The sequence below is a fragment of the Vanessa cardui genome, chromosome Z (assembly GCF_905220365.1).
Source record: "Vanessa cardui chromosome Z, ilVanCard2.1, whole genome shotgun sequence".
Classification (NCBI taxonomy): Eukaryota; Metazoa; Arthropoda; class Insecta; order Lepidoptera; family Nymphalidae; genus Vanessa; species Vanessa cardui.
In genome coordinates, this window is record NC_061154.1 from 2,228,442 (window position 1) to 2,256,381 (window position 27,940).

Sequence of the window (27,940 nt, forward strand, 5' to 3'; positions counted from 1 at the left end):
ATATTGTTATAATGTTTGTTGTATAATCTGTAGTTTTTAAATATAGAGATATTAATCGAACAAAAACGAAATATCTTCAAAACAATAGAACAAGGACGTTTCTATGAAGAGGAAAAGAGTTAAAGGTGTCGACGTTGAATATTCAATCAAAATTATTCTGCAAAAATAACTAAAGTCAACAATGACCTCACATAGCACCTTTATCAGTTAAACGTAGGTGTCCTAATTACATGTGACAGCGAGTCTTTATTAACACTTTTATTTGCGAAATAGATAACACGATAGAGACAGTCAGAGAGAGTCTTATCACTGAACCCAACCGAACTCTCGACTCCAATAGTCTAACATTGTTTATTCCCTTATCAAATAAATAAATAGAAACGTTTAAAATATTTCGCACGCGAATCTGTGCAAGCGATTATTACAATTTATTATCAGGATTTACCGATTGAGTCAGAGCTGTTGACTGTAGAAGCGAAGTTAGTAGCGCAACGGACAACGACGCGAGCCGTCGTCTCGATCGTGTCATTGATTACGTCATACAAGTTTTGTGTTTGTGATGTGGACACCGAACGATGGGAACAGCATCGAGGAACGAGGACGAGTGAACAATGGGTCGGATTTGGTCGTCATGGACGAGAGGGCGATCGCGGCCGCGATGCCCGTGCCCAATGTCGCGACCCTCAACGTCACCAAGTCATCCAAAGTTCACATCGGCCCCAAGTTCGTCTCCGTCACCCAGAATGTCCAAAACGCGGAGATGGTTAAAGGTGAGCGACGCATGCGCATGTCACCCAGTCTTTGTTCTGCGCCATTTTAATTGTATCGATAAGCTTGCGTTTATGCTTGCGATTTATAATAATTAATTTTTTTTTTTTCGGACATAAAATCATTATCATTAAATGATATTTTTAGAACTATTGCCAACGACTATATGATATAGGAACGATTGCGAATGCGAATTGCGAATTTCATTGTAAATATATATTCCAGTTATAAATAAGTATGTGGCCGCAGTTGTTTACAAGTGATAAGGCGGCAGTGCAAACATTTGCAAAGTGATTTAGAGGCTTAAGTGCGTAAATAATTATTTCAATGTTGCCCTTTGTCGCTCCTTCAGTCCATCGATGTCCTGATAAACTGTATATTGATACATATCACAATTAAAAAAAAAATTCAAAATTCGAACACCAATTAAAAATATAATTTTGAATATATATGATAAAATCTTGAGGTTATTAGTACTTAAGCCAGTTTAACATATGTAACTGGTTCTGGTGTATACTGTCTTGATATTTAAACGCTCTAGTCGTCTGAGGAAATAGCCAATGGGCCGGGGCGTAGGTATATACGTTTCTGTCCCCCATTCTCCATCTCTCTCTTTCTTGCTTTAGGATAAATTCAGCAGATAAACTGTCTTCATTATAATATTAAAATTTACATTTTATATTAAATATATAATAATCTCTGAATGTTGACGACTTGGAATATGGAAATCGTATTTCAACAGAACAATGTTATTCGTCATTACTTCTCCCTCTATTCGCTATCTCTGTCCCTCACGGACATAATTAAAAGTTTATAATAATGTGATAACTAATTATGTAGAAAATTAATGATTTAAGGTTAAAGAAAACATAAAGAAACACAAAAAAAAATTGCAATAATTAAAATTCCTTTTTCTTATAACTTCTTAAAATTATAAAAAGAAAATGAGAATATACTTTATTCAAGCAGGCTTTTGACATCATTTAACAATACTTTTGAATCATTATTAAACTACATTTACTGAAGCTACCAAGAAGAGCCCACAAGAAACTCAGTAGTTACTCTTTTTCAACATTTAAAAATACAAATTCGTGTTAGTTAAATACTATTATATATATATAGTCAACAAGTATTAGCTCCACGCTTTTTTATCATCTATTGTTTACCAAAAAATTTTTTACAAATGATTTTATTTTATGAAACGAATGGGAAAGTTAAAAATAAACAACAAAGAAATCAAGAGTGATTAAGAGGTAATTATACACAGTAAGCTACGCCGAAGATTTATACAGTTAAAATAAATTTTAATTTAAATGTTTCTTTGACTAAACTAAACTCGTTAACTTGTATAAAATCATTTAAAAATACTCTAAGTAGGTACTTCTAAATTCGAAGCACTACATAGTACAAAACAAAGTCGCTTTCACTCTCCCTATATCCCTATGTATGCTTAAATCTTTAAAATAAAATCTCTTAAGTTTTTTTAATAGATAGAGTCATTTGGGAGGAAGGTTTTTGTACATACATGGATATAGTAAAGAAACACTGATAACTTTAGAAGTTTCTAATGTGATTCATAGTACATATAGTATCAGCTTTGCACCCGAGCGACACCGGGGCGGATCGCTAGTTTTTAATACTTCGCGTATGTCATAATGTCAGCTGTGCCTTTAATTACATCTAGGTAAATATCACATCATTCTCTTCGACGAAGGATGTCTCGTGAGTGATGTGTGATGTTAAAATAAAGTAATGTTTGTTTTGTTTTATTCAAGTTGCTTTAATATATATGACGTTTAGGCAGTACTCCTCGGCACGGCGCGTATTGTGAGGAAGTTCCTCTCTCTGGAGCCCTGACCACCGGTGGCTTGGACTCTATTCCCGCCACTGGTTGTAGAGTACAAATTTTAAATATATTTTGTATTTTATATTTAAAAATATATGAGTAAACAATAAGAAAAAACTAATGAAACGATAAATAATAAAATTATTATGTGACAATATGGTATGATTATTCCTTGCGAGAATATATACATAAGGAAAATTTACCCTAAATTACATTGGATCGGTTTATTCTTGCTGACGTCAGTGAGATTTTATTTAACTCAATTTGAAGATATTTGGGAACTATATAACTATCGATTTTAATGATTATCATTTTTGAGATGAGCGTACCAAACTATCCTTTCATAACCTACCCATCGGTTCTTGTATTACTTCTATCTATATACATATTAACCGGATTGAAATGGTTATAAGCGGTAATAACCGGTTTTGACATCAATATATCTGGTAATGGACATTTTTTATAATTACTACGACACAAAGCGTCTACGCTTGAGAGTATGTTAAATAACGATAAAAATCTGAATAATTTTCACTTCGAAAATCATTATATGTACCTAATATGAATACTACGACATTAATAATCTCGAGATACGAGATCTCTATGCAAGTCATTCTGTCCAATGATAAGACATCTCGCAACTCGCTCATGCGTTCGCAAATCTCACTTGATCTGTCAAACATTTAACTATCTGTAAATCAACCGGTTCAAATTATAACGTTCAAAGATCATATATTATCTGTGGAAAGAGCTTAAACTGTTGATAAGTTTTGTTTTTATATCACAATGCTATGAAGCTAATTTTAGTCGTAACGTTAAGATTATTTTTATTTTAAAACAATAATTAATGTGTCAATAATAGTTTTGATAAATGATAAAAAGATGAATATTTGAAACATTATAAATTTTATTAACATAAGAATTAATAGCATTAGAGCTAGCGCGCACTGGTGATTTTTGTCACGGTGACTTGAAAGTTTTTGTCGTTGTCACGTCACGTTTCACGTCGTTAGGTGGCGTGCGCTCATTAATAGAGACAATGACAAAACATTTTCGAAATCGAAGTGTCGTTTGCCACTATGGATTTCGAAGAGACGGTCGTTCTACAGGACAAAAAGAAACCGAAGGGAATACTCGGTACTAATTTCTTCCCACGCTTTAATTTTCACGTGAATATCTGAATACTCTTTCAATTTTTTATCATAAAGAGCTGGTCTCTTTTCCACTTCTTCTATTAGAACATCATTATCAGTATCGTCTTCACGAATGTTTAAGTTTTGAATAGATGGTGACGTCATTTTGTGCGCGCCAAAGTCGGCAGTCAAAGTGAAGATAGCGAACGACTGACGACGAGACTGACAAATTTGTCGCTAGTGCGCGCATTGCTATGAAAAAACGTAAAGACGCTGACAGTTTCGTCACGGCGTACACAAATGTCACCCAATTGTCACGTCGTTACATGCACGCAACTCCATACATATTCACGGACTTGACAAGAGTGACGAAACACTCACCATGACAAAAATCACTTGTGCGCGCTAGCAGTAAATTGCTTAAATATAGAGTATACATATATTAATTAAAAAAGTTACTGTATAAATCGTGTAGAATGGTGGCAAGAATGCTAGTATACTAAGTACCCGTGTAAAACAGTGTGCCCTATCTATCTAGATTAGTGCTTCCAAATGTACGTTATCGGAGAATATCATTTTATAATCGCTACAGATTAATACAAAAGCAGAACTTAAAATAACTGTATTTATCACTTTTAAAATGTTTGTGGTTACTATTTAGTACGAATATATTCTTGCTTGTCTTCTAGCGTATTATCAAATCTTATATAATCCATATAACAAGAAATAATCAAAGACACAATGGAGTTTTAAATACAGATAATTTTACTACTTTAACTTATACGTAATATTGATATTTGTATAGTGCAGTCATAACTATTTGTATAGTTAGCTAATAAATTCACATTCAATTAAAACATTGTAATAAAAACAGAAACAAATTTATTTGAAAAATATATCCATTGCAGTATTTACATCGCTTACATCCTCACTTATAACAACAATTAAACATATTCCATATAATATTATTACTAATTTTGAGCATTTCGACCCGTTCGTTACAAAATAATATTCGTCTATACACAGTATCGGATTGATGAGGTTACGTATGCCGTGTATAAAGTGAGACCTTCCTTGTGACCCTACCTTTACCCTTTGCTCAGAAAAATGTGGGCCAGGCGTTAAATTTAATATAGTTACTCGAAATGAAACGAAAAATTTGAAAATGATTCACCTTGGCGTCAACTTCCAGTTCAACTTACCTCTTTTCATAATTATTAACCGAGCCCTACCGGCCCAGGTCGACCCTACCTGTGTACAAGTAGTTTTCCAAGGCCTTAGCGTCTTGTACATTTTTCAAAACTCGTTATACTGGCTAATAATTCACAGCATTCTTTTACTACGTATTTCATCTTTTATTATGTAAAAAAGGTTTTAAATATTACATTATTATACAACGTTTACGATATTGACTATAATAATTTAAAAATTAATAGGAAATACGTATCAATTCGACTCGATTCTCTTAACGATGTTAGTTCCCCGTCGAGCACGATTCGACCTCATAATCCTCAATCAAGATTCAAATGTTGTCGCCTAGAAAAAATATCATAGAAATATTAAGTTATTAAAGAATATTATTAAAATTGAATATCAAATACTATTACTCTATTGAATCAAATTGTTTACAAGAAAATGACGTCATCGCGCGTTGTCCTGTAAACAACACAACGCTTTGTCAGAATAATGTATAAATACTTGTCAGAATAATATTTAACGTTTAAGGATAGTGTTTGCAAAAACGTATTGTGTTTTTATTTAATTAATTCATTAAATTATATTTTATTAATAAGTGGAAACGTTGATAGCATTATCAGCCAGTCTACCTCGATTTAGTACTTGTGTGCTGTTTTGTAAACATTGACTACTAATTAATATATTATTCTCTTGTATACTAACTAAACCTGGTATATTTCGTCCTTGTCTGTATATCTTGCACCTCATCTCTAGTAACTCAATTGTAAGGCCTGAACATCTGCACTCATATAGCAAGTCTGGTCATAAAATAGATAAACGGTTAAATAGCCTTAGTAGCTGAAATATAAAGAAAGAGAGAAAATATTAACATTGGTGACGATTGTGTCATGGCGATTGGTCAAACGTTATAGAAGTTAATAAACTATACGATATAGATACAGTTAAAGATTCAGCCTTAAACCCACACGGAAAACGAAATGAATATAATTTTTTCCGTATTCCATATTCAGTATACGCCATATTCGATATTGTTTTTGGAGAACATTCGGATAAAATGCTGAACATTTGTTGATTTGTTGATTGTGATTAAGTTGTTCCCAAAAATTACATGACAATAATCCCGAATCAAATGATTTCTCCGCCCGAGGCAATTTTTATATCATTGCCTAAATACGTCGAATATAAAACACAGCTTAGATGTTAATATGTCTGGATATGTCAAGTATAAAAAAGCAAAACGGACCTAGGTTTTTGGTCATTATGAGTTTCTCTAGTCCACAATGTATTAAAAATCTATTTTTCATGTGTATTAAATACTTGAATATCATTTTTCAAACCGTAGTTTTCATTATCATGTAAGGTATAGGATAGTATGAGTATTTTATAACTATTCTAACATGTTTAAAGATATCTGTCATGGCTAAACTCATGTCATTTGCGGTCACGTGATAACTAAAGTGGTATTTCCAGTACTTTGTTTATATAGGCACATTTACGTGTGAAAATGTATACAAGACCACTTACAGACAATTAGCGTGAAGTCACAAAATAAACTGTTCTGAGAATTGAAAGAGAAAATATAACCAACAACGATCTCAATCTGCATCTATTTCTTAGAATTATTTTCGAAAAATACCATAAGAATATATCTATATTAATATTATAAATGTGAAAGTAACTCTAGATGTCTGTCTATCCGTCTGTAGCTCTTTCACGAGCGATTCGCTGAACCGTATTTGATTAAATTTGTTATGACACAAACTTGAACTCCAAAAAAGGACACTTTTACTTTTTTGCCTAGCACATGACAACCAACACCCCAAAACGCGAGCCGCGGTCGACTACTAGTATTTAATAAATCGATATTAAATACACATGATTCATATCGTTAACATTACATTTGATCACAATAAACCGGTGTGACTGTTTGCCTCGTATTTAACACGTTCACGGAAGCTGAACTCGTCAATAGATAGTCCTCATTCATGTTAAGAATTAAATTTTATTCTTCACCAATAATGGTTTTTTTCCAATTGTTTCAGGCCACTTTCTGGGCCTCGAACTGGTGTCATCGAAACAAGCCCGCAGATTGAGATGCAGTGTGGCTGTCTTCGTATGTTGGGCCTTGATTGTTGCAACTGGCCTAATCATCTATCTCATTTACGTTGCCCTGCCTAACCAGCAGACGCGGCTAGATATAGGTAACTTGTTCTATTTGTTCTTTTGAATCTTCAAGTAATTAATCACTTAACTTAACCCTGGTTCCCAAAATCATTTTCTTTAAAATAACAATTTTATATAATTTATTCGAATCAATTTTATTTCTTCTAAATCATTTCAATTTTGAAATGTTTCTGCTTATCTTATCATGTTGGAATGCTCATATACGATTTTTTACTTAAGGTTTGAACGAGTCATGGTATCTCCGTCGTGACGATTGGCAAGCGATGCCGGCGTACGGCCAAGACTTTCTCCAGTTACCACTTCCAACAGTAATCATAGGACATTCTGCTGCCAATTACTGTAACCAAAGATATCGATGCATAGAACAAGTGCTGGAAATACAGCAGAATCATTTAAGACGAGGCTATTACGACATCGGGCCAAACTTCCTCGTCGGTGGGAACGGGTTCGTCTTCGAAGGGAGAGGAGCAAATGTATTCGGAGCGATGGTCACGTCGTATAATAGAAGAAGTATATCAATTATGTTTGTAGGGAATTATGTGACGGACGTGCCCGATCTCGCCCAATTTAATCACACCAATATCTTACTCGAAACTTTGGTAAATATTGGTGTCCTCCAGCCAAATTACTCACTTTATGGACAGTGTCAAGTGAACCCGCAAACGGTCAGCCCTGGACCTCATGTAATGAGAAATCTGCACTATTTTTCAAATTGGGATCCGGTGAATACGAGCGGCTGTCTCCAAAGATGACGACGCTGTGAACACACAATATGCCCTTGTGAGTTTTACAAGTGATAGCATCTCATGAGCAATATTTATTGAAGGTGTTTGATATAAAAAGTTTTCGTTAAGAGTTGTAGAGACCTAAAAGTTTGTGTCAGAATTCGGTGTTCAAGGTCACATCGGACCAAAGACAATTTTTTATTTTTTATCATTCGTATGTGTTTGTTAGTCATGTGACATAAATGATGAAAGGCTATATCTCAAAAACTATTAATTTTGTTATTGTTTATAACAAGAAACATAAAGATATTATTATAAAAGAATCAGTTGTATGATTCCATTTATTTATAAGTAAACATATGTTAAAAAAATGTGAAATATAAAATGTTGTAAAATTAATACATCATAAGACTGAGTTTAAGTCTCGATAAAATTTTAAATATTAAATTAACCGAATGTTACCAAAACTTATCTGTAATCCTTATACTCGAAGAAGAAATTTGTATACAATCTGTAGCGATTTAATCTTAATTTTGAAATTTTGAAGTGACCGTCCTTTCCGTAATTCATAAATATCTCCAGACCTTTTTATAACATTTAGTGTTCAATCTCATTACCATAGCGCAATGAACAGTCTAAATATATTCTTCGAAACATATAAAATATTTCATATTATTTTATTTTTCTGTCTATGCACATAAAAACCCTGAGAGAGCCAGGCTGATCTTAAATAAAAATAGCGATTAAAATGCAAATTAATTTAATGTTTAAGATTCATGTCGCGCTAAGCTGTTAAGGATAACGTCGTAAGGAAACATGTTGGGCAAAATTCTACATGCGTTGCATACGTATTGAAGGGATTTGCCCAGCTGTGGGCTACATGCTGTTTGCTATGTATTTAAAACGTGTGGCTTACTTAGTGTTTAGTTGAAAGAAATAAGAGCTGAAACGCCACAATAGTACTTCTATAAAATGGAAACAGAGAATACGAAATGAAAAAGAAACATTAAAAAGATAATTTGTTATTTTCCGGCTCTAATATGCATCTAATTTATATATTAAATGTTTCTATTCTGTCTATTGATGTCTGTTGATCTAAGCGTTGCGTATCTTTGTTTTATATTTTGTAAAATTTTGCCGCTTCAGCGCTTCTTTCTTTAGACGGATGATATACTACAGGAGATTCTCCGAGCGATTTTACCGCTTTAATTCTCACCCTGCTCGACTTCCTATATAGATCGATGTTACATAATCTTTAATTGTTCTTAATAAATGAGCTACCTAATTTAAATATTGTTGCTAATCGTGGTAGATAGTTTAATTAGTAGCTTTTTAATTGCACAGATAACCTATAAAATAAAATATAGATTTTATCTATGATTTGGTGAACTAACTTTATATTATACTCTATATATAAGTCTATTCTTAGATCAGTATCTTACTATTTGATTTGCACAAACATCGCTACAAACTTATTAATAATAATTATACTTATTGTTGAGTACATAAGAGGAAGTTTAAAAGTGACACCGGTAGCCGAGAAGTTACGTGGAAGGCGGCTATCATGGTATGGGCATGTAATGCGGAGGAATGAGGAACATATTGTGGGGAAGGCCTTGATCATGGCTGTAGATGGATATAGAGATAGAGGACGACCAAGGAAACGATGGATGGATTGTGTGAAAGACGATATGGTTAGAAAGAATGTTACTTGTGAGATGACGTCTGATAGAGAAGTATGGAAGGAGAAGACATGCTGCGCCGACCCTAAATAAAATTGGGATAAGGGCAGAAGGATGATGGATGATAATATACATATTGTGGAGTTTCTGAAATTAATACAAGTGAAAATACAACCATTGTGAGAGGAAAATCGTTTTTTAAGGGACTCTTACACTAGCTTATCATTTGATTGGACTGAATACAAAATTACCAAATAAAGATAAAATGTTTCCAAAATGACTGCCAAATTATAACTTGTTTTATATAATTATTGATGTTAATGATTCCCTGTATATTAAAAACGACGTCATACTGAAATAAATGTTAAGTTTAATATAATATATGCATATTATCAGCATATGTGTGTGTGAAGTAAACACGAGTCTATGTATGCAACAGATGTTTGTACATAATATAGTTTTATATGTGAAATGATTATAGTCAATCCAAGGTTAACGTTAATTAAATAAAATTAGATTTTTATATACAATAAATGTATATTTTTTATTTATGTTTCCTATATGTTAAAGCCTTATTTTCTACGCGTCATTGTTAAATAAAAAGTTACCTTGTGTTGTATTTTGTATAAAGCAACTTGTCACCATGATGTTACAACACAGAATTTTTATTGTAAGCACTAGCGCGCACTGGTAACTTTTGTCACGGTGACTTTTTCGTCACTCTTGTCAAATCCGTGAATATGTACAGATGCAGAAACAAATGTCACGTCGTAAAGTGCGCGCATCTCCATACATATTCATGGACTCGACAAGAGTGACGAAACAGTCACCGTGACAAAAGTGACCAGTGCGCGCTAGTTCTAATAGTTACGTCCGCAGATTTATTTGCGTTTTAAAAACTGTTAACTGTTGTTGTGTAAGTGTCATGTAAAAACTACACTCGTCCTTGGATTTTAAGCGTGCTTCATGCCAAATTTCATCAAATTTGTTTCACTGGTTAAACCGACAAAGCGTAACAGATAGCATAATATAAACGTAGCTACTTTTAGAAATATAATATTATTATAGATTTATTTCTATAAAAATGTTCTAATGTTCTACTGGTTAACATGTTCCAAACCTTCTCCTCAAAGGGAGAGGAGGCCTATAGCCCAGCAGTGGGAATTTACAGGCTGATGTTGTTGTTGTACAACAGGTATAATATTTAATAATTTATCTACTAAGTACCTACTAAGTCTAATAAAGGAAAGAAAAAAAGGTGCATTTGATTGTTATCCACACATATAATGAAATTTGTGTGTCCTTTTGTAATATTAAAACAATCAATATTTAAGACGTGTTTATGACGCGTACATATACAAAAAAAATATTTTTTTTCTATTTTTGTGTGTCTGTTTGTTTCGGCTAATCTCTGGAACGGCTTGACCGATTTTGACGAGATTTTCACTAGCAGAAAGCTGATGCTAAATTCAAACGCGAACGAAGTCGCGGGTACAACTAGTTTATTTATAAAAGTTAATAAAACACGAATGAACAACAGTTATGGAGTTAGAACTTCTCGTAATAATAATGATTTGTACTTTTTACCTTTTTTTCTCTTTCAAACGATCTCGCATTGTATCCATACAAATCTTATTTTAACTTATTGTAGTCGACTTCGATCACGTCTTACGAAATTGTCCTTGACGTATTCAATAGGATTTTAATTTAATACGGTGACAGCCTTAAGGCCTTGCGATGTCAAGTTTGCTGTTATAGTCCTATTCAATATTTATAAACATAAAAAAAAATAATTATTAACATAAGAATTAACAACATTAAATGCTTAAATATATATACAAATATGAACTAAAAATAGTTACTGCAGCATTTCCCTGTTGAATCACAATTTCGATCCTCTGGGCAAAAAACGAACCAGCCCTCCTATCACCAGTGGAGGCAATGAGGCGAAGTGTTATACTTTTGATGAAGCTTTTTGCACCACTACTCCAAGGGCCAAGCGTTTTTTTTCCTATTCAATTCGACATAAGAGAAAAACGAAATATTTCTTTAATGGTTGATTCGTGGCTATCTAAACGTCAGCCAATCTTCGCGTTAACCTCTGTCCTTCACGTACGGAACACAACATAGTCCGAAAAAGTGAACGAACTTTGCTTTGTACTTTATTAATTGTTATAAATCACTTTTTTTTTTGTTTTTGCTTTATTAGAGTCTCAATAAACGAAACGGTAATACGTTATTGTGTTAGAACTGTATAATGATTTCCTGATAGACTATCTCGCCCCAGGCTAATGTATAAGACTCGTCAACTGTACAAAATATACTGTGGTGTTATATAGAGGCGTGAGTCTGCAGTACAGTCGTGGTATTTATTTGTTAACTCACATAGTCCGATTTAAAGATGTTCTGACTTAAGCTGAGAAATCGGGCGCTGGTATAGTACGACACAACTTAATTGTAGCCTCGGTAAATTTAATAAAACCGATTACTGCCGATTTATGCTATCAATAGAAAGAGCGCTCCATTCGCCGCTATTCGTCGCTATAGATTTTGGCGTCAGTTCAACACGAGAAAGCAAGTGCATGTAAATTGATAGATCAAATTGACGAATACATTCGGTCATATGATATTACAAGTTATTACGTTTGTGTAAAGATCATATTCACATAAGAAATAAATATTTATAATTTAGGACAGCGTACTTAATTCGGATGTGATCGGTTTTACGAATTTTGCCGATGCTACATCTAAGTTGTGTCAGTACGACTAATAATAACGTACAAATTTAGGTGTAAACTAATAAGTTGCATTATGCTTGTTGCACTGGCAATCTAAGACTAAAACCCAACATGTTTTAATGGTCCATACACGTGTTGGACTCATGACATCACTAGATCAACAATTATGTACCACATTATATAACTCTTACTTAATACTGTAAATGTGTATGTATCTGTTTATTTATTACATTTCCACGTACCTATTAACTATTGTATATCTACTACATATCAGTGAGCAGAAAAATACATAGGGTAAGTTACACCTTCTCCTAGCCATTCTTCTTCTTCCCCACACACATACATTCGCAGACGGTAACTAGAATTAGGTACACGAAATGACGACCTCATTGATCGATGATACACCGCTTTTCATGGGTACGTCAGTCCAAGGTTCTGGATTCGATTGCCAGACGAGTCGATGTAGAAAAAGTTCATTAGCTTTCTATATTGTCTTGGGTATTTGTGGTACCGTCGTTACTTCTGATTTTCCATAAAACAAGAGCTTTAGCTACTTACATTGGTATCAGAGTAATGTATATGATGAATTAATTAATGAGCTATCGTGTTAGTGAAGTCAGCGCATCCAAACTTTTCACGTATTTTATTACTTTTAATACTAGACACTATTATATAATGCTTGATAGATAATTGATAACATTTATACAGTTGATCTTTTGTTGAGATATAAATACAATATAAATATACCTACAGCATTCCTATAAGTAAAAAAGACATTAACTTCGATTAAATCGTGCGATGTAGACAAACAGAATTTCTTAAAATAACAAACTCTAAAACTAACAAAGAGAATAATCAAAAATAGCTTGTCACGACATTGCGAACTGAGGTACAGAATAGCGGTACGGATACAGAAAAAGACAAAAATTCAATGGAAAAATTCACAACTATTCGTTACTGCTAAAAATAGCACATCCAAAGATTTTTCCATTCATGATAATTCAGTAAAGATGAGAAAATTCGTGATTATAAGTTAGGCAATTCTAATATTTTTAAAAATCATTGCGATTTTTTTTTGATGATATTGGTCGGTGGACGATATGGGCCACCTGATGGTAAATGGTCACGACCGCCCAAAGACAATAGCGCTGTAAGAAAGATAAACCATCCCTTTTGTGCCTATTGTTACACTGGCTCACTCACCCTTCAAACCGGAACACAACAACACCAAGTACTGTTGTTCGGCGGTAGAAATCTTGCACAAAACCCTACCGCCAAGTAAAACGCAATGAAGATCCTCTTATAAATTGTATCGTATATTTTATAAATATTGAAGTGTAAATATTATGTTAACACGTTCGCTCGACGTTAATTATATTCATTGCTTGGAACTCACATATTTTCCTCGTGTGACGTGCGCGAATATCCTCGATGCCGTGTTTTATACAATTGTTCATCGTTATTCAACGGACCTTCATGGAGGTCAACTTTTTTGATTTAACAGACTTATATCGCTTTTTATTTCACTACAAATATATATTAAGACATCATTGCTCACAAAAAAATTTAATACAAATCAATAATGTTAGGTTAGGTTAGTTTCTATCTAGTTTGTAGTGAATTACTGTCTTATAAGTTATAGTGTGGTATATATTATAACTAATCCTATTTTGGTTTAAATGATGTAATATGTAATCTGATAAGTTAAGCCCAGATGGGTCAGTGGTTAGAACGCGTACATCTTAAGTCGTAACCGATGATTGCGGCTTTTAACCCAGGCAAGCACAACTGAATTTTCATGTGCTTAATTTGTGTTTTAATTCGAATCGTGCTAGGCGCTACTGGAAAACATGAAGTAACCTGCATGTATCAGATTTCAACGAAATTCTATAACATGTGGATCCACCAATCCGATTTGGGGCAGCGTGGTAAAAAATGCTCCAAAACTTCTCCTCAAAGGGAAAGGCCTTATCGCAGCAGTAGGAAAATTACAGTCGATAAGTTATGCACGTAAATTGATGGATTATGAAATAAATAAATAATCTTAATAGTTAAAAGTGAAGTAAGACTTTCTTATTGCGTCGAGTAATCTCCGCAGACAATCTTTATTGTGAGATTATTTATAATTAGATTGGGTATGATGTAAAAAAAAATCGTTTCAAATCTTTATCTTTTTCAAATCAGTAATTACCTTAGACTCACCAGTCGGCCATTCCTCGCCGACTCCTCCCACTTATCAGCGTTCGTGGCAAACAAATCCCTTTTATTTATTTTTTTTCATTTATCATTTCCCTATCACTCCTTATCTTAATACTATAATTACATACGATTGAAATATATGCACTCGGTGCACTTTGTTCAAACAAATCCAATATTTTTCCTTACATTGTCTAATCTTATCTGTATAAAAAATAAAAATCGATCCTTTTTTTATCACGAATCTATTCTATATTTGAAATTTAAATAGTTTATATTAGAATAGGCTTTATAAGAATATTTCCGTATACTAGTGGTCGAATATTTGGCGAAATTTGAATTCTTAAATTCCTTGTTAACCCATAGTTATAATAAAATTAGACAATTTATTTATATCTATACACGGTACATTATACCAAAATAACATTATTCAATTTTTGTCTCTCTGCGTCTGTTTGCTTCGGATAATCTCTGGAACGTCAGGACCACTGTTGATGGGACTTTCACTGGCAGATAGCTGATGTAATAAGGAGTAACCTAGGCTACTACAGTAACTTTTTTGTTTAATTCAAACGAGCACGAATTTTTGCGGGCACGCACTACGAGCGCGTTTGTATTTAACAAAAAATCTATTGTTAAGTTTGCTGTTTTTACTATAACTTATTAATTTTGTATTAGACAGCTTTTGTGATATTAAATCGTTGGTGTGAGAGCACTCAGAATGACGGCGAAGCGGGCTGCGCGAGTTAATGGACATTATTTGGACATTGCGACGTGACTTTATTATTATTTTACGTATAAATAACGACCCGCCCCGGCTTCAACAACAACAAAAGCCTGTAAATTTCCCACTGCTGGGCTGAGGCCTCCTCTCACTTTGAGGAGAAGGCTTGGAACATATAATGCGGGTCGGTGGAAGACGCAGAATTTATATGAAATTAGACACATATAGGTTTCCTCACGATGTTTTCCGGCTTCGCACGGGTGCAATGCTGATACTAAATATACTACAGAATTTATTTATTTACGACATCACATTAGAAACTTCTATAATTATCAATGTTTCATTACTCTATTGTCCATGTATTTATAATATTATATACAAAAACCTTCCTATCGAATCACTCCATCTATTAAAATCACCGCATCAAAATCCGTTGCGTAACTTTAAATATCTAAGCATACAAGGGGACAGACAGCGGTAAGCGACTTTGTTTTGTACTATGTAAGGATACTAAAATAAAATGACACAGTCTAACTCCGATTTTATCATATGTAAATATATCATGTCGACGTCTATGTGTAACGTGTCGTAGTATGTGGAATGTCTTTTTTATTTATTACCTACTCGTTTTCACATTTCAAAAAAAGACATACAACGTTAGTATTATCCATTTAATATAGTTTCTAAAATGCGAATGGACTAAGTTGTGTACGCAATTTGTTAGCAAGTATGTACTAAAATATGTCATGGAATAGTCGACGTATCTCACGTCATCTATCTATCAGATCAGTAAACAATTTTGTCTTTTTCGGATGTAATAATTATTTTATTTATGTTCCAATATATTTTTGTACCAAATATATATTATTCCAATATATATTTGGTACAAAAATATTGGAACAAAGATATAGAAACTTATTTTTATAAGTAAAGAATCAATTAAAAACTACAATGATATTTTTTTTTTATTTCTAGGAGTAGGTATATATTTTTGCAGCTGACAACACAATAATTAATCCTACCATTATTTCGATTGAAATTACTCTGATAAGTAACTATGCCTGATATGTCAACGTTCAGTAATGAGGTCAACAAAATAAACACTTAGACTTTTATTAGTATTTTATTATTTCTACTTATCTGATTGCAAATGTTATCTACAAATGACAATGCGTTTCATTTTTATGATTAATTCCATATTTTTCACTGACTGTTATAAAGATAAATAAAAGTAATTAATTATCAAATACGTTTGTATGAATTTGTTCCTAGATTTCGATGATAGTATACTCATCATTATCCTACCATAAATTGCATTTATCAGAAACTTTGAAAAATATTAACATTGCATTCTTCGAATTTCTTATATTGAAATCCTGTTAATGTTATTTAAACAAATAATCAAGAAAGTGTTCATCGCAATTTCTTTAAATGTTGTTTTTATTTTAGTAAACAGGTAACATCGCAGCTGATGTCAAAAATACAGCCAGTGATGTCTTAGTTGTAATTTGATTGAAGAATAAAATTAATTTAATTAAATTGTAAAGTCCGATAATACTTAACAAGCAAACCTGAGTTACATACGTATATCGTAAGAATATAAACAAGATTAGAAAAAAAATTAACTCAACTCCTAATCACTATTAAATAAATTAATTATTAATAATATAAAAGCCAGCAAAGCGTACGGATATTATTATATTTATTACAGCAAATATTGATTCGTTTAGAAGGATAGTGTTTACATTTTTCCGACATAAATAATGTTTGTTGATTCATATTAAAACCTTATTAAGAGATTAAATTTTATCAAAATTCAATTATCATTATGGTTCTTACGATTAGTTATTAATGGTAATATGATGTCAAACGTCTGCAGAATTGATACACACAAACACACACACACACACACACAAGCTATATAAGTTATGTATTTGAAGAAGAATCTAACTTACATTTTTTACTTATAAAAACATTAATAGCTGATATCGTTTTAGCATGGCGCTTGAATCAGAGAGAGCTAATAAAGTTTTTAAAATCCTTTTAATGTTTCGTAAATGTAAAGAGGCAATGGCAATAAACAACTGATATCATAGGCAGAATTAATTTTCTAACAGACATCATTTTTTTTTAAACGTAACAGCAGGCATTACCAATTATATTAAAAAAAAACCGTATTGAAAAAAAAATGCCACAGATGTAAATAAAACTATAAGCAAGTCAACATTAGGTTCCCAAACTGCATGCGAAAATTTAGTTCGTTTTATTACTCAAAAGAATTTTATATATAATGAAATTTGAAATATTTTTTTCAGGAACGAGTGATTACAGGCTTACTGTAGTTTACAGGCTTTTACTAATAATATAAGTAATAATAGAATATAACATATTTCTTTATATATGGCAATAATGTTTAATAGAATATCAATATATCATATATAGAATATAATCTATGTATTTGGTTATTATAAAAATAAATTATAGACTCTTATATTACGGAAAACAAGATCTGTCCAGTAAGATTTGCTGTTTGTCTTTTAAGAATATTAGAGAAAGAAAAGCCATATCACGTAGTTTGACTCGTGGCGCTACAGGCTCATATTTGGAATTTCTATGATAATATTGTTTAAAGAAACGCTCACTTTCAAAACTCATCTTAAATATATTTTACAGAAATAATTGTGAATATGTAAATTCATCGTATGATAATTTATTCTCGATAGGAACTTGTTTCGTTTAAAATGATGTAAATAATTGCGTCTTTGTGATTTGTTAGCAGCGGATTGTACTTTGTATTATTAAATTCGATTTGTAAACGTAAATCGTAAAAAAAAAATATACCTACTTCAGATGATTGTCATTTACAATCAGTTTAAAGACCTGTATAATAGTATTGCTTGTTGATGTAACTATTATATACCTACTACTACTAAATACGACATTTATCTACTTGTAACTATCGACCCGCCCCGGATTCGCACGGCTGCAATACTGATACTAAATATGCTAAAGAAATTGTTTAATTACGACATTACAATTGAAACTTCTAAAATTATCAGTGTTTCTTTACTTATATTGTATTGTCCACGTATTGTATACAAAAACCTTCCTCTCGAATCACTCTATCCACTAAAAAAATACCGCACCAAAATCCGTTGCGTAATTTTAAAGATCTGAGCATATATAGGAACAGACAGCGATAAGCGACTTTGTTTTATACTATGTAATGAAATGATGATTATGAAAACATTGAATCTTCTCAGAAAAAAAGAGATATATAAACTATATACATAACCTTCATCGTCTATGTTTCTAAGTATTATTAATTTTTATTTACTTGCAAAAGACTTAACTATTTATTCTCTATATTATCATTACACGTACTTTTAATCACTAATTTAAATATTGAGGAGACTGGATTGAACTGGCTAATTACGATAATACCAGGTATTAGCAGAAGTATAGGGTTTTTTTTATTGATAGCGATCGGCAAGCGCGCGACTGACAAGCAATAATTATATTTAATTTGAAATAGACAAAAGGCAAGTCCATCGGAGTGATCTGAGATTTTTTGTTGTTAAACGTATGTATGAATTACAACTTCAACAAGGCTCATGGTTACGGACAAAAACACCAGAATATTTTTTTTTCTTTACGCGTAATGTCTAAGAAATATAAGAATAAGTAGAAAGTAGCAATTTCGTGTTTGTATAAATCTCATTATCTTCGATTAGATAATGTATAAGCCGGAACAAACTACTTCGTCATATCTATAATTCTAAAACAAAAGTAGGCTAAGTTACTGACAGTGAAGGTCCCATCAAAATCGGTCCAACCGTTCCAGACACTAGCGGGAACAAACAGACAGATCAAACCAGGTTTAAAAAAAGTGAATGTTATTTTAGTATATACATATATCCTGTATAAATAGACATGCATTTAGTAAAAAGCGATTATTTTAATATTACAAACAGACACTCTAGTTTAATTATATGTGCAGAGAATAGATAATAATACTTGTAGCCAATTTTAGTGGTTGCTCTTAAAAAGATAGCGAAGGCATTAAAATATCATATATCCTTCTTAGGGATTACAGCACCACATTCTGTTCAGTGGTTTGATGTTTGATGGTTTGATTTGACGTGAAAACTTTTCAGGCAGAATTACTTTTGCATTTATAATAATTATAGATATTTTAAGATTGCATCAAAAACCTTTATTAGAGAAGGACTGTCTGTTTGTCTATCTCTGAGAACTCTGTAATATTAATTAGTAGACGGGATGTCAACTTTATAGTGATACAATACGATACAATAATATAAATTATCAAGAAGACCGCAACAGTATCCTTAAAAGATTATCTTCTAAATGATTACGTAAGTCACACTACGCTGAGCTTAGCTAATCGTCCTTTTCCCACTATCGCACTAAGCGTTGCATTTTATATATAAAAGATATAACAGCAACATTTATTAAACATCCCTCTGCTGGGTTAAGGTCTCCTCTCCCTTTGAGGAGAAGGTTTGGAACATATTCCTCCACGCTGATCCAATGCGGGTAGGTAGAATACACATGTGACAGAATTTCTATGAAATCGACACATGCAGGTTTTTTCAAGATGTTTTCCTTCACCGCAGAACACGAGTTGAATTATACACACAAATTAAGCAAATGAATATTCAGCGGTGATTGCCTGGGTATGAACCCGCAATCTTCGGTTAAGATTCACGCGTTCTAACCACTGGGCCATCTCCACTACAATAGGTAATGTAATTTTTATAATTAAATATCATGTTTCAGAATTACCCCTACCACGGTACCTCTGGAACGTGGTGAAAAACAGTTCGAGGACCGAAAGACTGGTGTGCGCTGCGGCCCTGGTCGTGCTCGTCGTCTGCATAACACTCATCGTTTATTTCACTGTACAGAGCTCGAAATCTGGCGGCGGTGCGGATAGACGTGAGTCATCTTTATTGTATAAAGAAATGCAATTTCAGCAATTTATCAGAAACATGTAATGTCAAAATTATGTTTAGTACGACACAACTTAGATGTAGCGTCGGAAAATTCAATAAAACCGATTACTGCCGATATATACAACCAATAGAAATAGCACCCTATGGCGCCATTCGACGCTATTCGTCGCTATAAATGGGGGGTAGCGTTGCAAATGCAGAAGTCATAGTACGACGGCTTTTAAATAAAACTAATTATAACGGATAAATCGCGTATATTAATTATTTTTAAAACATCCCGACGTTTCGAGCACTTTGCAGTGTTCGAGGTCACGGGTAGACTAAGATGACATTTGTCTATTTGAAGAACAAAGGAAATATTAATAACAACTACCGCCAACGATTTCTTAATTGATATCTTGAGTAACGTTCCGGTTGCACGCAGAAGGCACTAACTGTATCTTTAGGTCTTGCAGTCTGTTGGATTTGGGATTTTAAATTTTTAATAAGTGAATCCCAGGTGTTAGAAAGTCTCCAACCATCTTCTCTATTGAAGTTCGGATGTTTTTGAATTTCAATAGCCTCGCGTATCATTCTAGGAATGAATCTGTGTTCTCTAGCGAGGATCTGTGGTTTTTCAAATCGGATAAAATGGTTAGGTTTATCCAGAGCATGTTCACAGACTGCAGACTTTGAAGAACGCCTATTTTTGACATCTCCTATATGTTCCTTGACCCTGGTACCGATGCTTCTCTTTGTTTGGCCTATGTAAGATAAACCACACTCACATTCGAGTTTATATACTCCTGCAGTTTGTAAAGGGATATTACTCTTGATAGGTCTCATGAACTGGCTCACTTTCTTATGAGGCTTGTAAACGGTTTTAATCGAAGCTCGCTTCAAGATGTTGCCAATCCTGTCTGTAACTCCTTTCACATATGGTAGAAATGCAGGTTGTCGCTCAACTGTGGGTGGCTTGATACGGCTTCTGCGATGCTGGCGAGGCACGGGCAGCTTGTTCTGGTGGAGTGCAAGCTTGACCTGACGTAGCTCGTCCTCTAGGTGTTCAGCATTGCAGAGATGGTGGGCTCTCTGAAACAAAGATTTGCCAACGGTAGCTAACTGACTGGGGTGGTGGTGCGAGTCACCATTGAGGTATTTGTTGGTGTGTGTGGGTTTCCTATAAACTGTGTGACTTAATGTATTATCAGGATTCTTGATAATAAGGATGTCAAGGAAAGCTAAAGAATTATTTGCCTCTAATTCCATAGTAAATTGAATGTTTTTATTTATAGAATTAAGATGTACTAAAAATGCAGATGTCAGATCACTAGGTAATATTGTGAAAGTGTCATCTACGTACCGTTTATAAAACCTAGGTGTTATTGGTCCGGAGCGAAGAGCCCTCTCCTCCAGGTCTTCCATGAATAAATCGGCGACCACGGGGGATACTGGAGAACCCATGGCTACCCCGTCAACTTGTACATAGAATTCATCATTCCACAATAAATAACCTGATGTGAGGCAGTGATGTAACAGCTCTGCATATTCAATAGGCATGTTGTGTGTCTGTAGCTTCCTCTTAACAATTTCGATGCAGTCTTGTATGGGTAAGCATGTAAACAATGACTGGACATCAAAACTAACCATTGTCTCGTTGTTGGTTAATTTAAGGTCTTTGATTTCACCAACAAACTGGTAAGAATCCTTGACATACGCCGCAGTGTGTCCTCGGAGGGGTGATAATATCCTTGCTATGTGTTGAGCCAATCTATATGTTGGTGTATCGATTTGGCTTACAATAGGACAATACGAAAATTTAAGACAACATTAGTACGACGGCTGATATTAAGGTCGATAGTTGTTGTTGTCGATCTTATATGACTAATAACTGAACCGTGCGGGTGAAGGAGGCTAAGTGGTAAAAAAATAATTATTAAGTAATAGTACGCCAGCTCAAACTTTTTCCATGAATAGTTGACATTATGCTGAGCTGAAAAAAAATAGTCAGCTACATCGTAGAGGGGGGACTATGCGTCAGCTGGCTCGCATGGACTTGTAAAAAAACAATATAGTCATAGTACGCCGGATGTAATTGAACTACGTGATTGTTTAAATAATTCAAAGTACGAAAATAACAATCAGCTGCGTGTATAGCGGAGAAAAGCGGTCGGCTTTACGAATTTTACCGATGCTACATCTAAGTTTTGTCGTACTATACGTAAATATCGCTTTCATCAAATACTACTGCAGCCTATGTTATATGCTTCAAACAATATTTTTCGATGACTGTCCCCTCATTATTCATGTTTCATTTCTATATTAATTTGAATTTTATTTGGAAAGTCTTGTATAAATTCAGATTAAGTTTAATTGGTACAAACATATAAAGAACACTTTCTTATAACAAACACACTACTACAATTTCACTTGCTTTGCTTGAGCACATTTCAGAATACATATACGGGTTTTACATAATCGCCCGTTTTCAAAAATTGCCAAGATTCTATGAAGTTGGTAACTTAAGTCTAAACTAAATACAGAATAAACTTAACAACTAACATGGTCTCAAGGCAGTGGCGTTTTGTGCTTGACGTCGGAAAAATTCAACGCTTACAAACATTTCCCCGAGGACCTCGTCAGCGCGATTTAACTTCGTACAGTGCCATCTATTGGCAGGGGTATCAGTAAGGGTAGACACTGAGCCACACCCCCTTCCCCATACCACCGAATACGGTTCGATATGCCTCTCCTTTGAGACACATACATCATCCATCAATTCAAAACAATAAGGTTACGCTCATCTTATATTAACACATTGAGCTTAAAATGTTTAGACGAAATTGTATTGCCCGTGGAGAGTAAACCTTAGTTATTAACCAATAATCCTAATTTATAAAGCTAGTTGGTAGGCATGATATTCGTTAAAAATATTTTTGTCTCTCTGGCAGCCTAGGAAAGTTTAAAAAATTCTCACCTTTAAACGGTGACTGGCTGAAATATAATGGCTCATTTTCCAGTATAGCGCTAAATTGCATTTATACGTTGAATCTATGATTAACTAGTATTAATTGAAAATATAGCATATACATATATACCCTTAAATATTTGATACAATCATTAAATAAACACTGTAAATGATAATCTTCTAATAACATTGATAACAATTAGAAAGCTAGTCTATCTATTTTTACGTTTTAATTGACAATCGTGTATTTACATTTATTGATTAGAAACACATCAGGAGTTACAGGGTGGCTCAGTTAATAGAGCCTAGTAAAGTCTTTTGGATAGCATTCCAAAATTACATTTACAGATGACTTTGGACTTTTCACTCTGATAATATTGATTAAGAATCGATTTAGTCACGTAAGAATTCACTTTACATTTCACTTGTAAATTTTCTCCATCGACTTTTGATATTAATCGAATTTTGATACGTGTATCATTTAAATTTTGTAATGATAATTTTATATCACGTATCACATCCTGACATTACACGTTCTTGTTCGACGGTGAACTTCGAATTTCTTCTCACAGAATGGCTCTACAGTCAATTAAACTTCCTTATAAAATATAGCGCTTTAAAATTGTAAAATAAGTAGGGTTAGTAAATTATTTTATCTCATGATCACCTCTGATGGTGAAAGTCATCCTGGAAAAAAAGGAAAATCCATGAATACAAACCGGTGGCGTAGCTATCACAGGTGCAGTGCACCTCCTGGCCCTACGAAACCTTATAAACCCTACGAAGCCCTCTCTAAACTAAATTAAGCTCCTATAGCTAGAAAATCACAAGATTTCTTCTTTGATATCTATAATTTTTAAAGGGTAACTATTAGTTAAAGAGGGATGGGAAAGAAGGGTCGAGGGCCCGATTCTTTTTCCATGCACTGGGCCCTTCCTCAAACAGCTACGCAACTGCCAGCATATCTTATGCTGGAATCGTAATCTTGGAAATGTTAAGAGAAATTAAGTGAAATGTAAGTTTAATAAATGATATAGTTGCGTTTGATCGGATGTACATTTTACAATATCAAATATTGACAAACAGAAAATCAATATTTGAAATCACTCGTATCGATCACTTATCTAACATTGATTATTTAAAGTCAGGTGTTGCCTATTTCTTATCTTGAAAATAAATTGAATAAATTCTATACTAATGTGGTTTATCTCTATAAATTAATTTATTTGTATTTTGAACAAGTCATCACATACATATTCTGCCTACGAGTAGTACCCCGTACCTCATATAAACAGTAGGTAATACTCACGGTAGTTCTGTACCGGTTAGTTTGAAGTCTGAAGGAAAGTGAGTTTATCCAACTGCGGTCGTGAGACTTAACAAATTTGTGTATTAAAGAATTGTTAATACTTATTACGGCAACAATGTCTATGAGTGATCGTTACCTCTTATCGTCAAGTAGTCCATTTGCCTTTTCTTAAATCTCTTCAGTAGTCATACGTGACTGACTGGTCGGTTTGATGTGACTCGAGCACTGTGTACCTAGTTGTTAGCTATGTGTCAAAGGATAAACAGAATTTCCCGTTACAAATGATTAATTGCTATTATTTAATTCATATATATAATCTATACTTCGCATACTAAATAGGTATTGATTCGATAAAGATATTATTTATTATTTCTAAAAGATATAAAGAAAATTAAGAAACCTTACTAATTTAGTTTGATTTCAAAAATTTCGACAACGGTTTCGTTGACGTTCAGAACGCCATTTTTTCGCAAAGTCATAGAGAATATCATAGATAAATCATGCTATCGACCAATGATAATATTTAGTAATATTCAAAATTTAGAGCGACCGAATGCAACTATCCGAACTAATTTGATATCTTACAAAAATCTAACCTAGCGTATTAAATGTACTCTGTCCCTAATAATTGTATATTTTAGTAGGTACCTACCTAAATGAAAAAAATAATATGATATGTTGAAACTTTTACCAACGATACGGGCCATTCACAATGAAGGGTTGATTGAGTGTCGATAAATGAGAAAAAATATATCGTCCAAACATTAAGTTGGAAGGATAAACGATGGATAAAATTAATCAATCACACATTAGTCTTTATAACAATTTGATTTACTGAGTTATTAAGAGTCTTTTTTGACAGATGTTTATTATAAAAATATACGTATTCATTTAGAGTTCAAATTTGTATTCGTTCAATACCAACGCTCCGTCATTTCGAGGCCATTACGAAGTGGAAACAACGTGCTTATACCTACTTCCTGCATCATTCAGACTACACATTGTGCTTTGTTATGAAAAAATAATTAAATAGTATTCGACGTTTCGTGTTAAAGTAATATCTATATAGAGATCGATCCATCGATGTTAATTTATCGGTCATTTTTGTAGATAACAAGTGTGCTATCGAATGAATATGTTATAGATTGTCTGTTCTTGAAATAATTAATTAGAACAGTGGACCACTTCATTAGTCATGTGACTTTCAAGTACCATATTGTAATTTAAAGTTACGGTAGGTTCACTATCAGCTTTGCTATTGCGTATAATGTATATCGTAAAATGTTCACGTCATCAAGAGTTTGCAAGATGAATATGATCTTAAATTAATTCACTATCCCTAACATTCTAGGAGAGAAGTCTCTTAAAAATTCAACTAATTACTTTTTTAATTGAATGGAATTTTGTGTAATCTATCTTTTAGGATACAATCAATTATTTCAAGAAATAAGCTCGGTATATAATACCTGACAAAATAGATAAATACATACCCTTATAATTAAATAGGTACACAACAAAAAAAAATTAAACAGAAAAATATGCGTCATTTGTGAAACAAGCAGAGAAAATATGTCTTTAGAAGATTTATAGTAAGGTACGATACCACCCATCCTTTTGAATAAAAGGATTTTTCATTCGCTTTCGCCAAAAACGCGTCCTTGTTACCCTTTCCATTAATTTTATGGGTAGTTAAAGATTCCACTCATTACTAAAGACCATGATATTATTTGAAAATGTTATTACTTAAATACAAAAGGAACATCAAATTTTATTTCCCATAGTTGATTGCATATTGTCAAAAGAATATGGATTAGGATTGGTTAAATATTTTATATGTCCTAGTGCTAATGTGTCTTAACAGTGAGTTACATCAGGTAAATTGAACCTGTTTTAAATATATTCTTGTCAACAGCTCCACACGAATGGAACATAACCCGTGAGATGTGGCTAGCACAGCCGTTCAACTCGACAGACATCAATGAAAAGTTCGATCCATTGATGTTGGTGGTCGTCCAACATACCGTGAGCGGGGAGTGCACGAAGTTTGCTCAATGCGCTGCCGAACTTCGGACCATGCAGGGATGGTACATAGCACTCCATGATTATGATATTCCGTAAGTTATACATCGTATTTCGTTAGTCTGGTATGGGGCTTATACGGCTACAAGGGGGCAACTATTAGTATCTTTCTTCGGAGCCTCGGAAATCATGTATGTAGGTATTCTGTCCAATCGGATTATGAGTGAATGGGTGGTGCACAAGTCGAAGCACGATAGCAGTACGTGACTTAAACATGATTGCTCAAATGAAATTATACTGAGTTCAAGGAAATAAGTATGGATCATGATAATTTATATACCTAATTATAAAAAAATTTAAAATCGATAGAATATGTCATGTACATTATGATTGAATTCTAAACAAAAGACGACCATGTCCTAGACACTATTGAATGAGGTGCACTATGATATGTATCTATAAAGTTATACCCTCATCGATTTCTATTTTCAGATATAATTTCCTTATCGGGAATGACGGTCGCGTATACGAAGGACGCGGTTGGAATAAGGAAGGTGCACACACTTTCGGCTATAATAGGTGCTCTGTGGGAATAGGTTTCGTTGGTAATTATTTATTTCTTAATAATCACTTTCCAACATCTTTTTGGACAATAATCGACGTATTTTTGTGCATAATTATCAAAGCACATTTCGAATAACAAATTCTTCATAATAAATACTAAATTGAAAACAATAAACTACGCATAAATGCATATCATTCGATATTTATCTGTCATTGATTAATTGAATAACATTAATTGGATTTTTCAATTATCCTTAAACCGACTCATGTTCATATTGTTTAGTTATTATAAACAATTCTATTATTTTTTATCTGTGTCAAATCAAAGATAAAAAAACCGCTAAACAACATTATTAACTAGTACGTAATAGATAGAGCTTAATGCACATAGCTATTATAATTAAATTATACACTGTTTTTAATACTTATCATCAGGAGATTATCGAGGAGAGAGACCCCATCATTCGCAAGTAACGGAAAGCCAGTTGAATAGGACACGAATGTTGCTAGAGGATGGAGTAAGAATGGGATATCTTCGACCCGATTTCTTAATCGTCGGCGCGAAGGACATCCAAGATACAGCCAGCCCTGGATCGAACCTTTTACATGCGTTGTATTTATTCGATAACTATGACCACAAACACCGATTTCGGGGTTTAAACTGCACACAGATACAAGAAAAGTTTGGCGATCAGCCTTTAAGAGGCGTTTAGAAAACGAGAAAAGAGGCTAATTAAATCATAATTAGTTTGTTTTTTTGTAGTTCAATTTTTGGTATCATACTCACATATGTACGTCGTCGAGTGACGTCTTATTGTAGTCAGGTTGTAGTCACGTACGAACATCAAAGACAAAATTTTGATCACATACGACAAACATAGGGGTTTCACTTTCGCATTTATAATTCTCATACCACTCGACAAGTATATGCT

The 27,940-nt window shown here is 33.3% G+C and overlaps 1 protein-coding gene across 3 annotated transcripts; it reads left to right on the forward strand.

The window, feature by feature from the left end:
• Nucleotides 1–302: 302 nt before the first annotated feature.
• LOC124542940 (peptidoglycan recognition protein-like) lies at nt 303–27,920 on the forward strand. Of its 3 annotated transcripts, XM_047120885.1 has the most exons (5): nt 314–770; nt 19,994–20,152; nt 26,338–26,539; nt 26,937–27,049; nt 27,444–27,920. In XM_047120885.1, the coding sequence occupies exons 1-5, from the start codon at nt 560–562 to the stop codon at nt 27,719–27,721; spliced, it is 963 nt and encodes a 320-aa protein (XP_046976841.1). In that variant the 5' UTR covers nt 314–559; the 3' UTR covers nt 27,722–27,920. The 3 variants fall into 3 exon arrangements, with proteins under 3 accessions (XP_046976842.1, XP_046976843.1, XP_046976841.1); XM_047120887.1 differs by lacking the exon at nt 19,994–20,152 and having other exon boundaries at nt 310–770; XM_047120886.1 differs by lacking the exons at nt 19,994–20,152; nt 26,338–26,539; nt 26,937–27,049; nt 27,444–27,920 and adding exons at nt 6,987–7,145; nt 7,348–10,075 and having other exon boundaries at nt 303–770.
• The last annotated feature ends 20 nt before the right edge of the window (nt 27,921–27,940 follow it).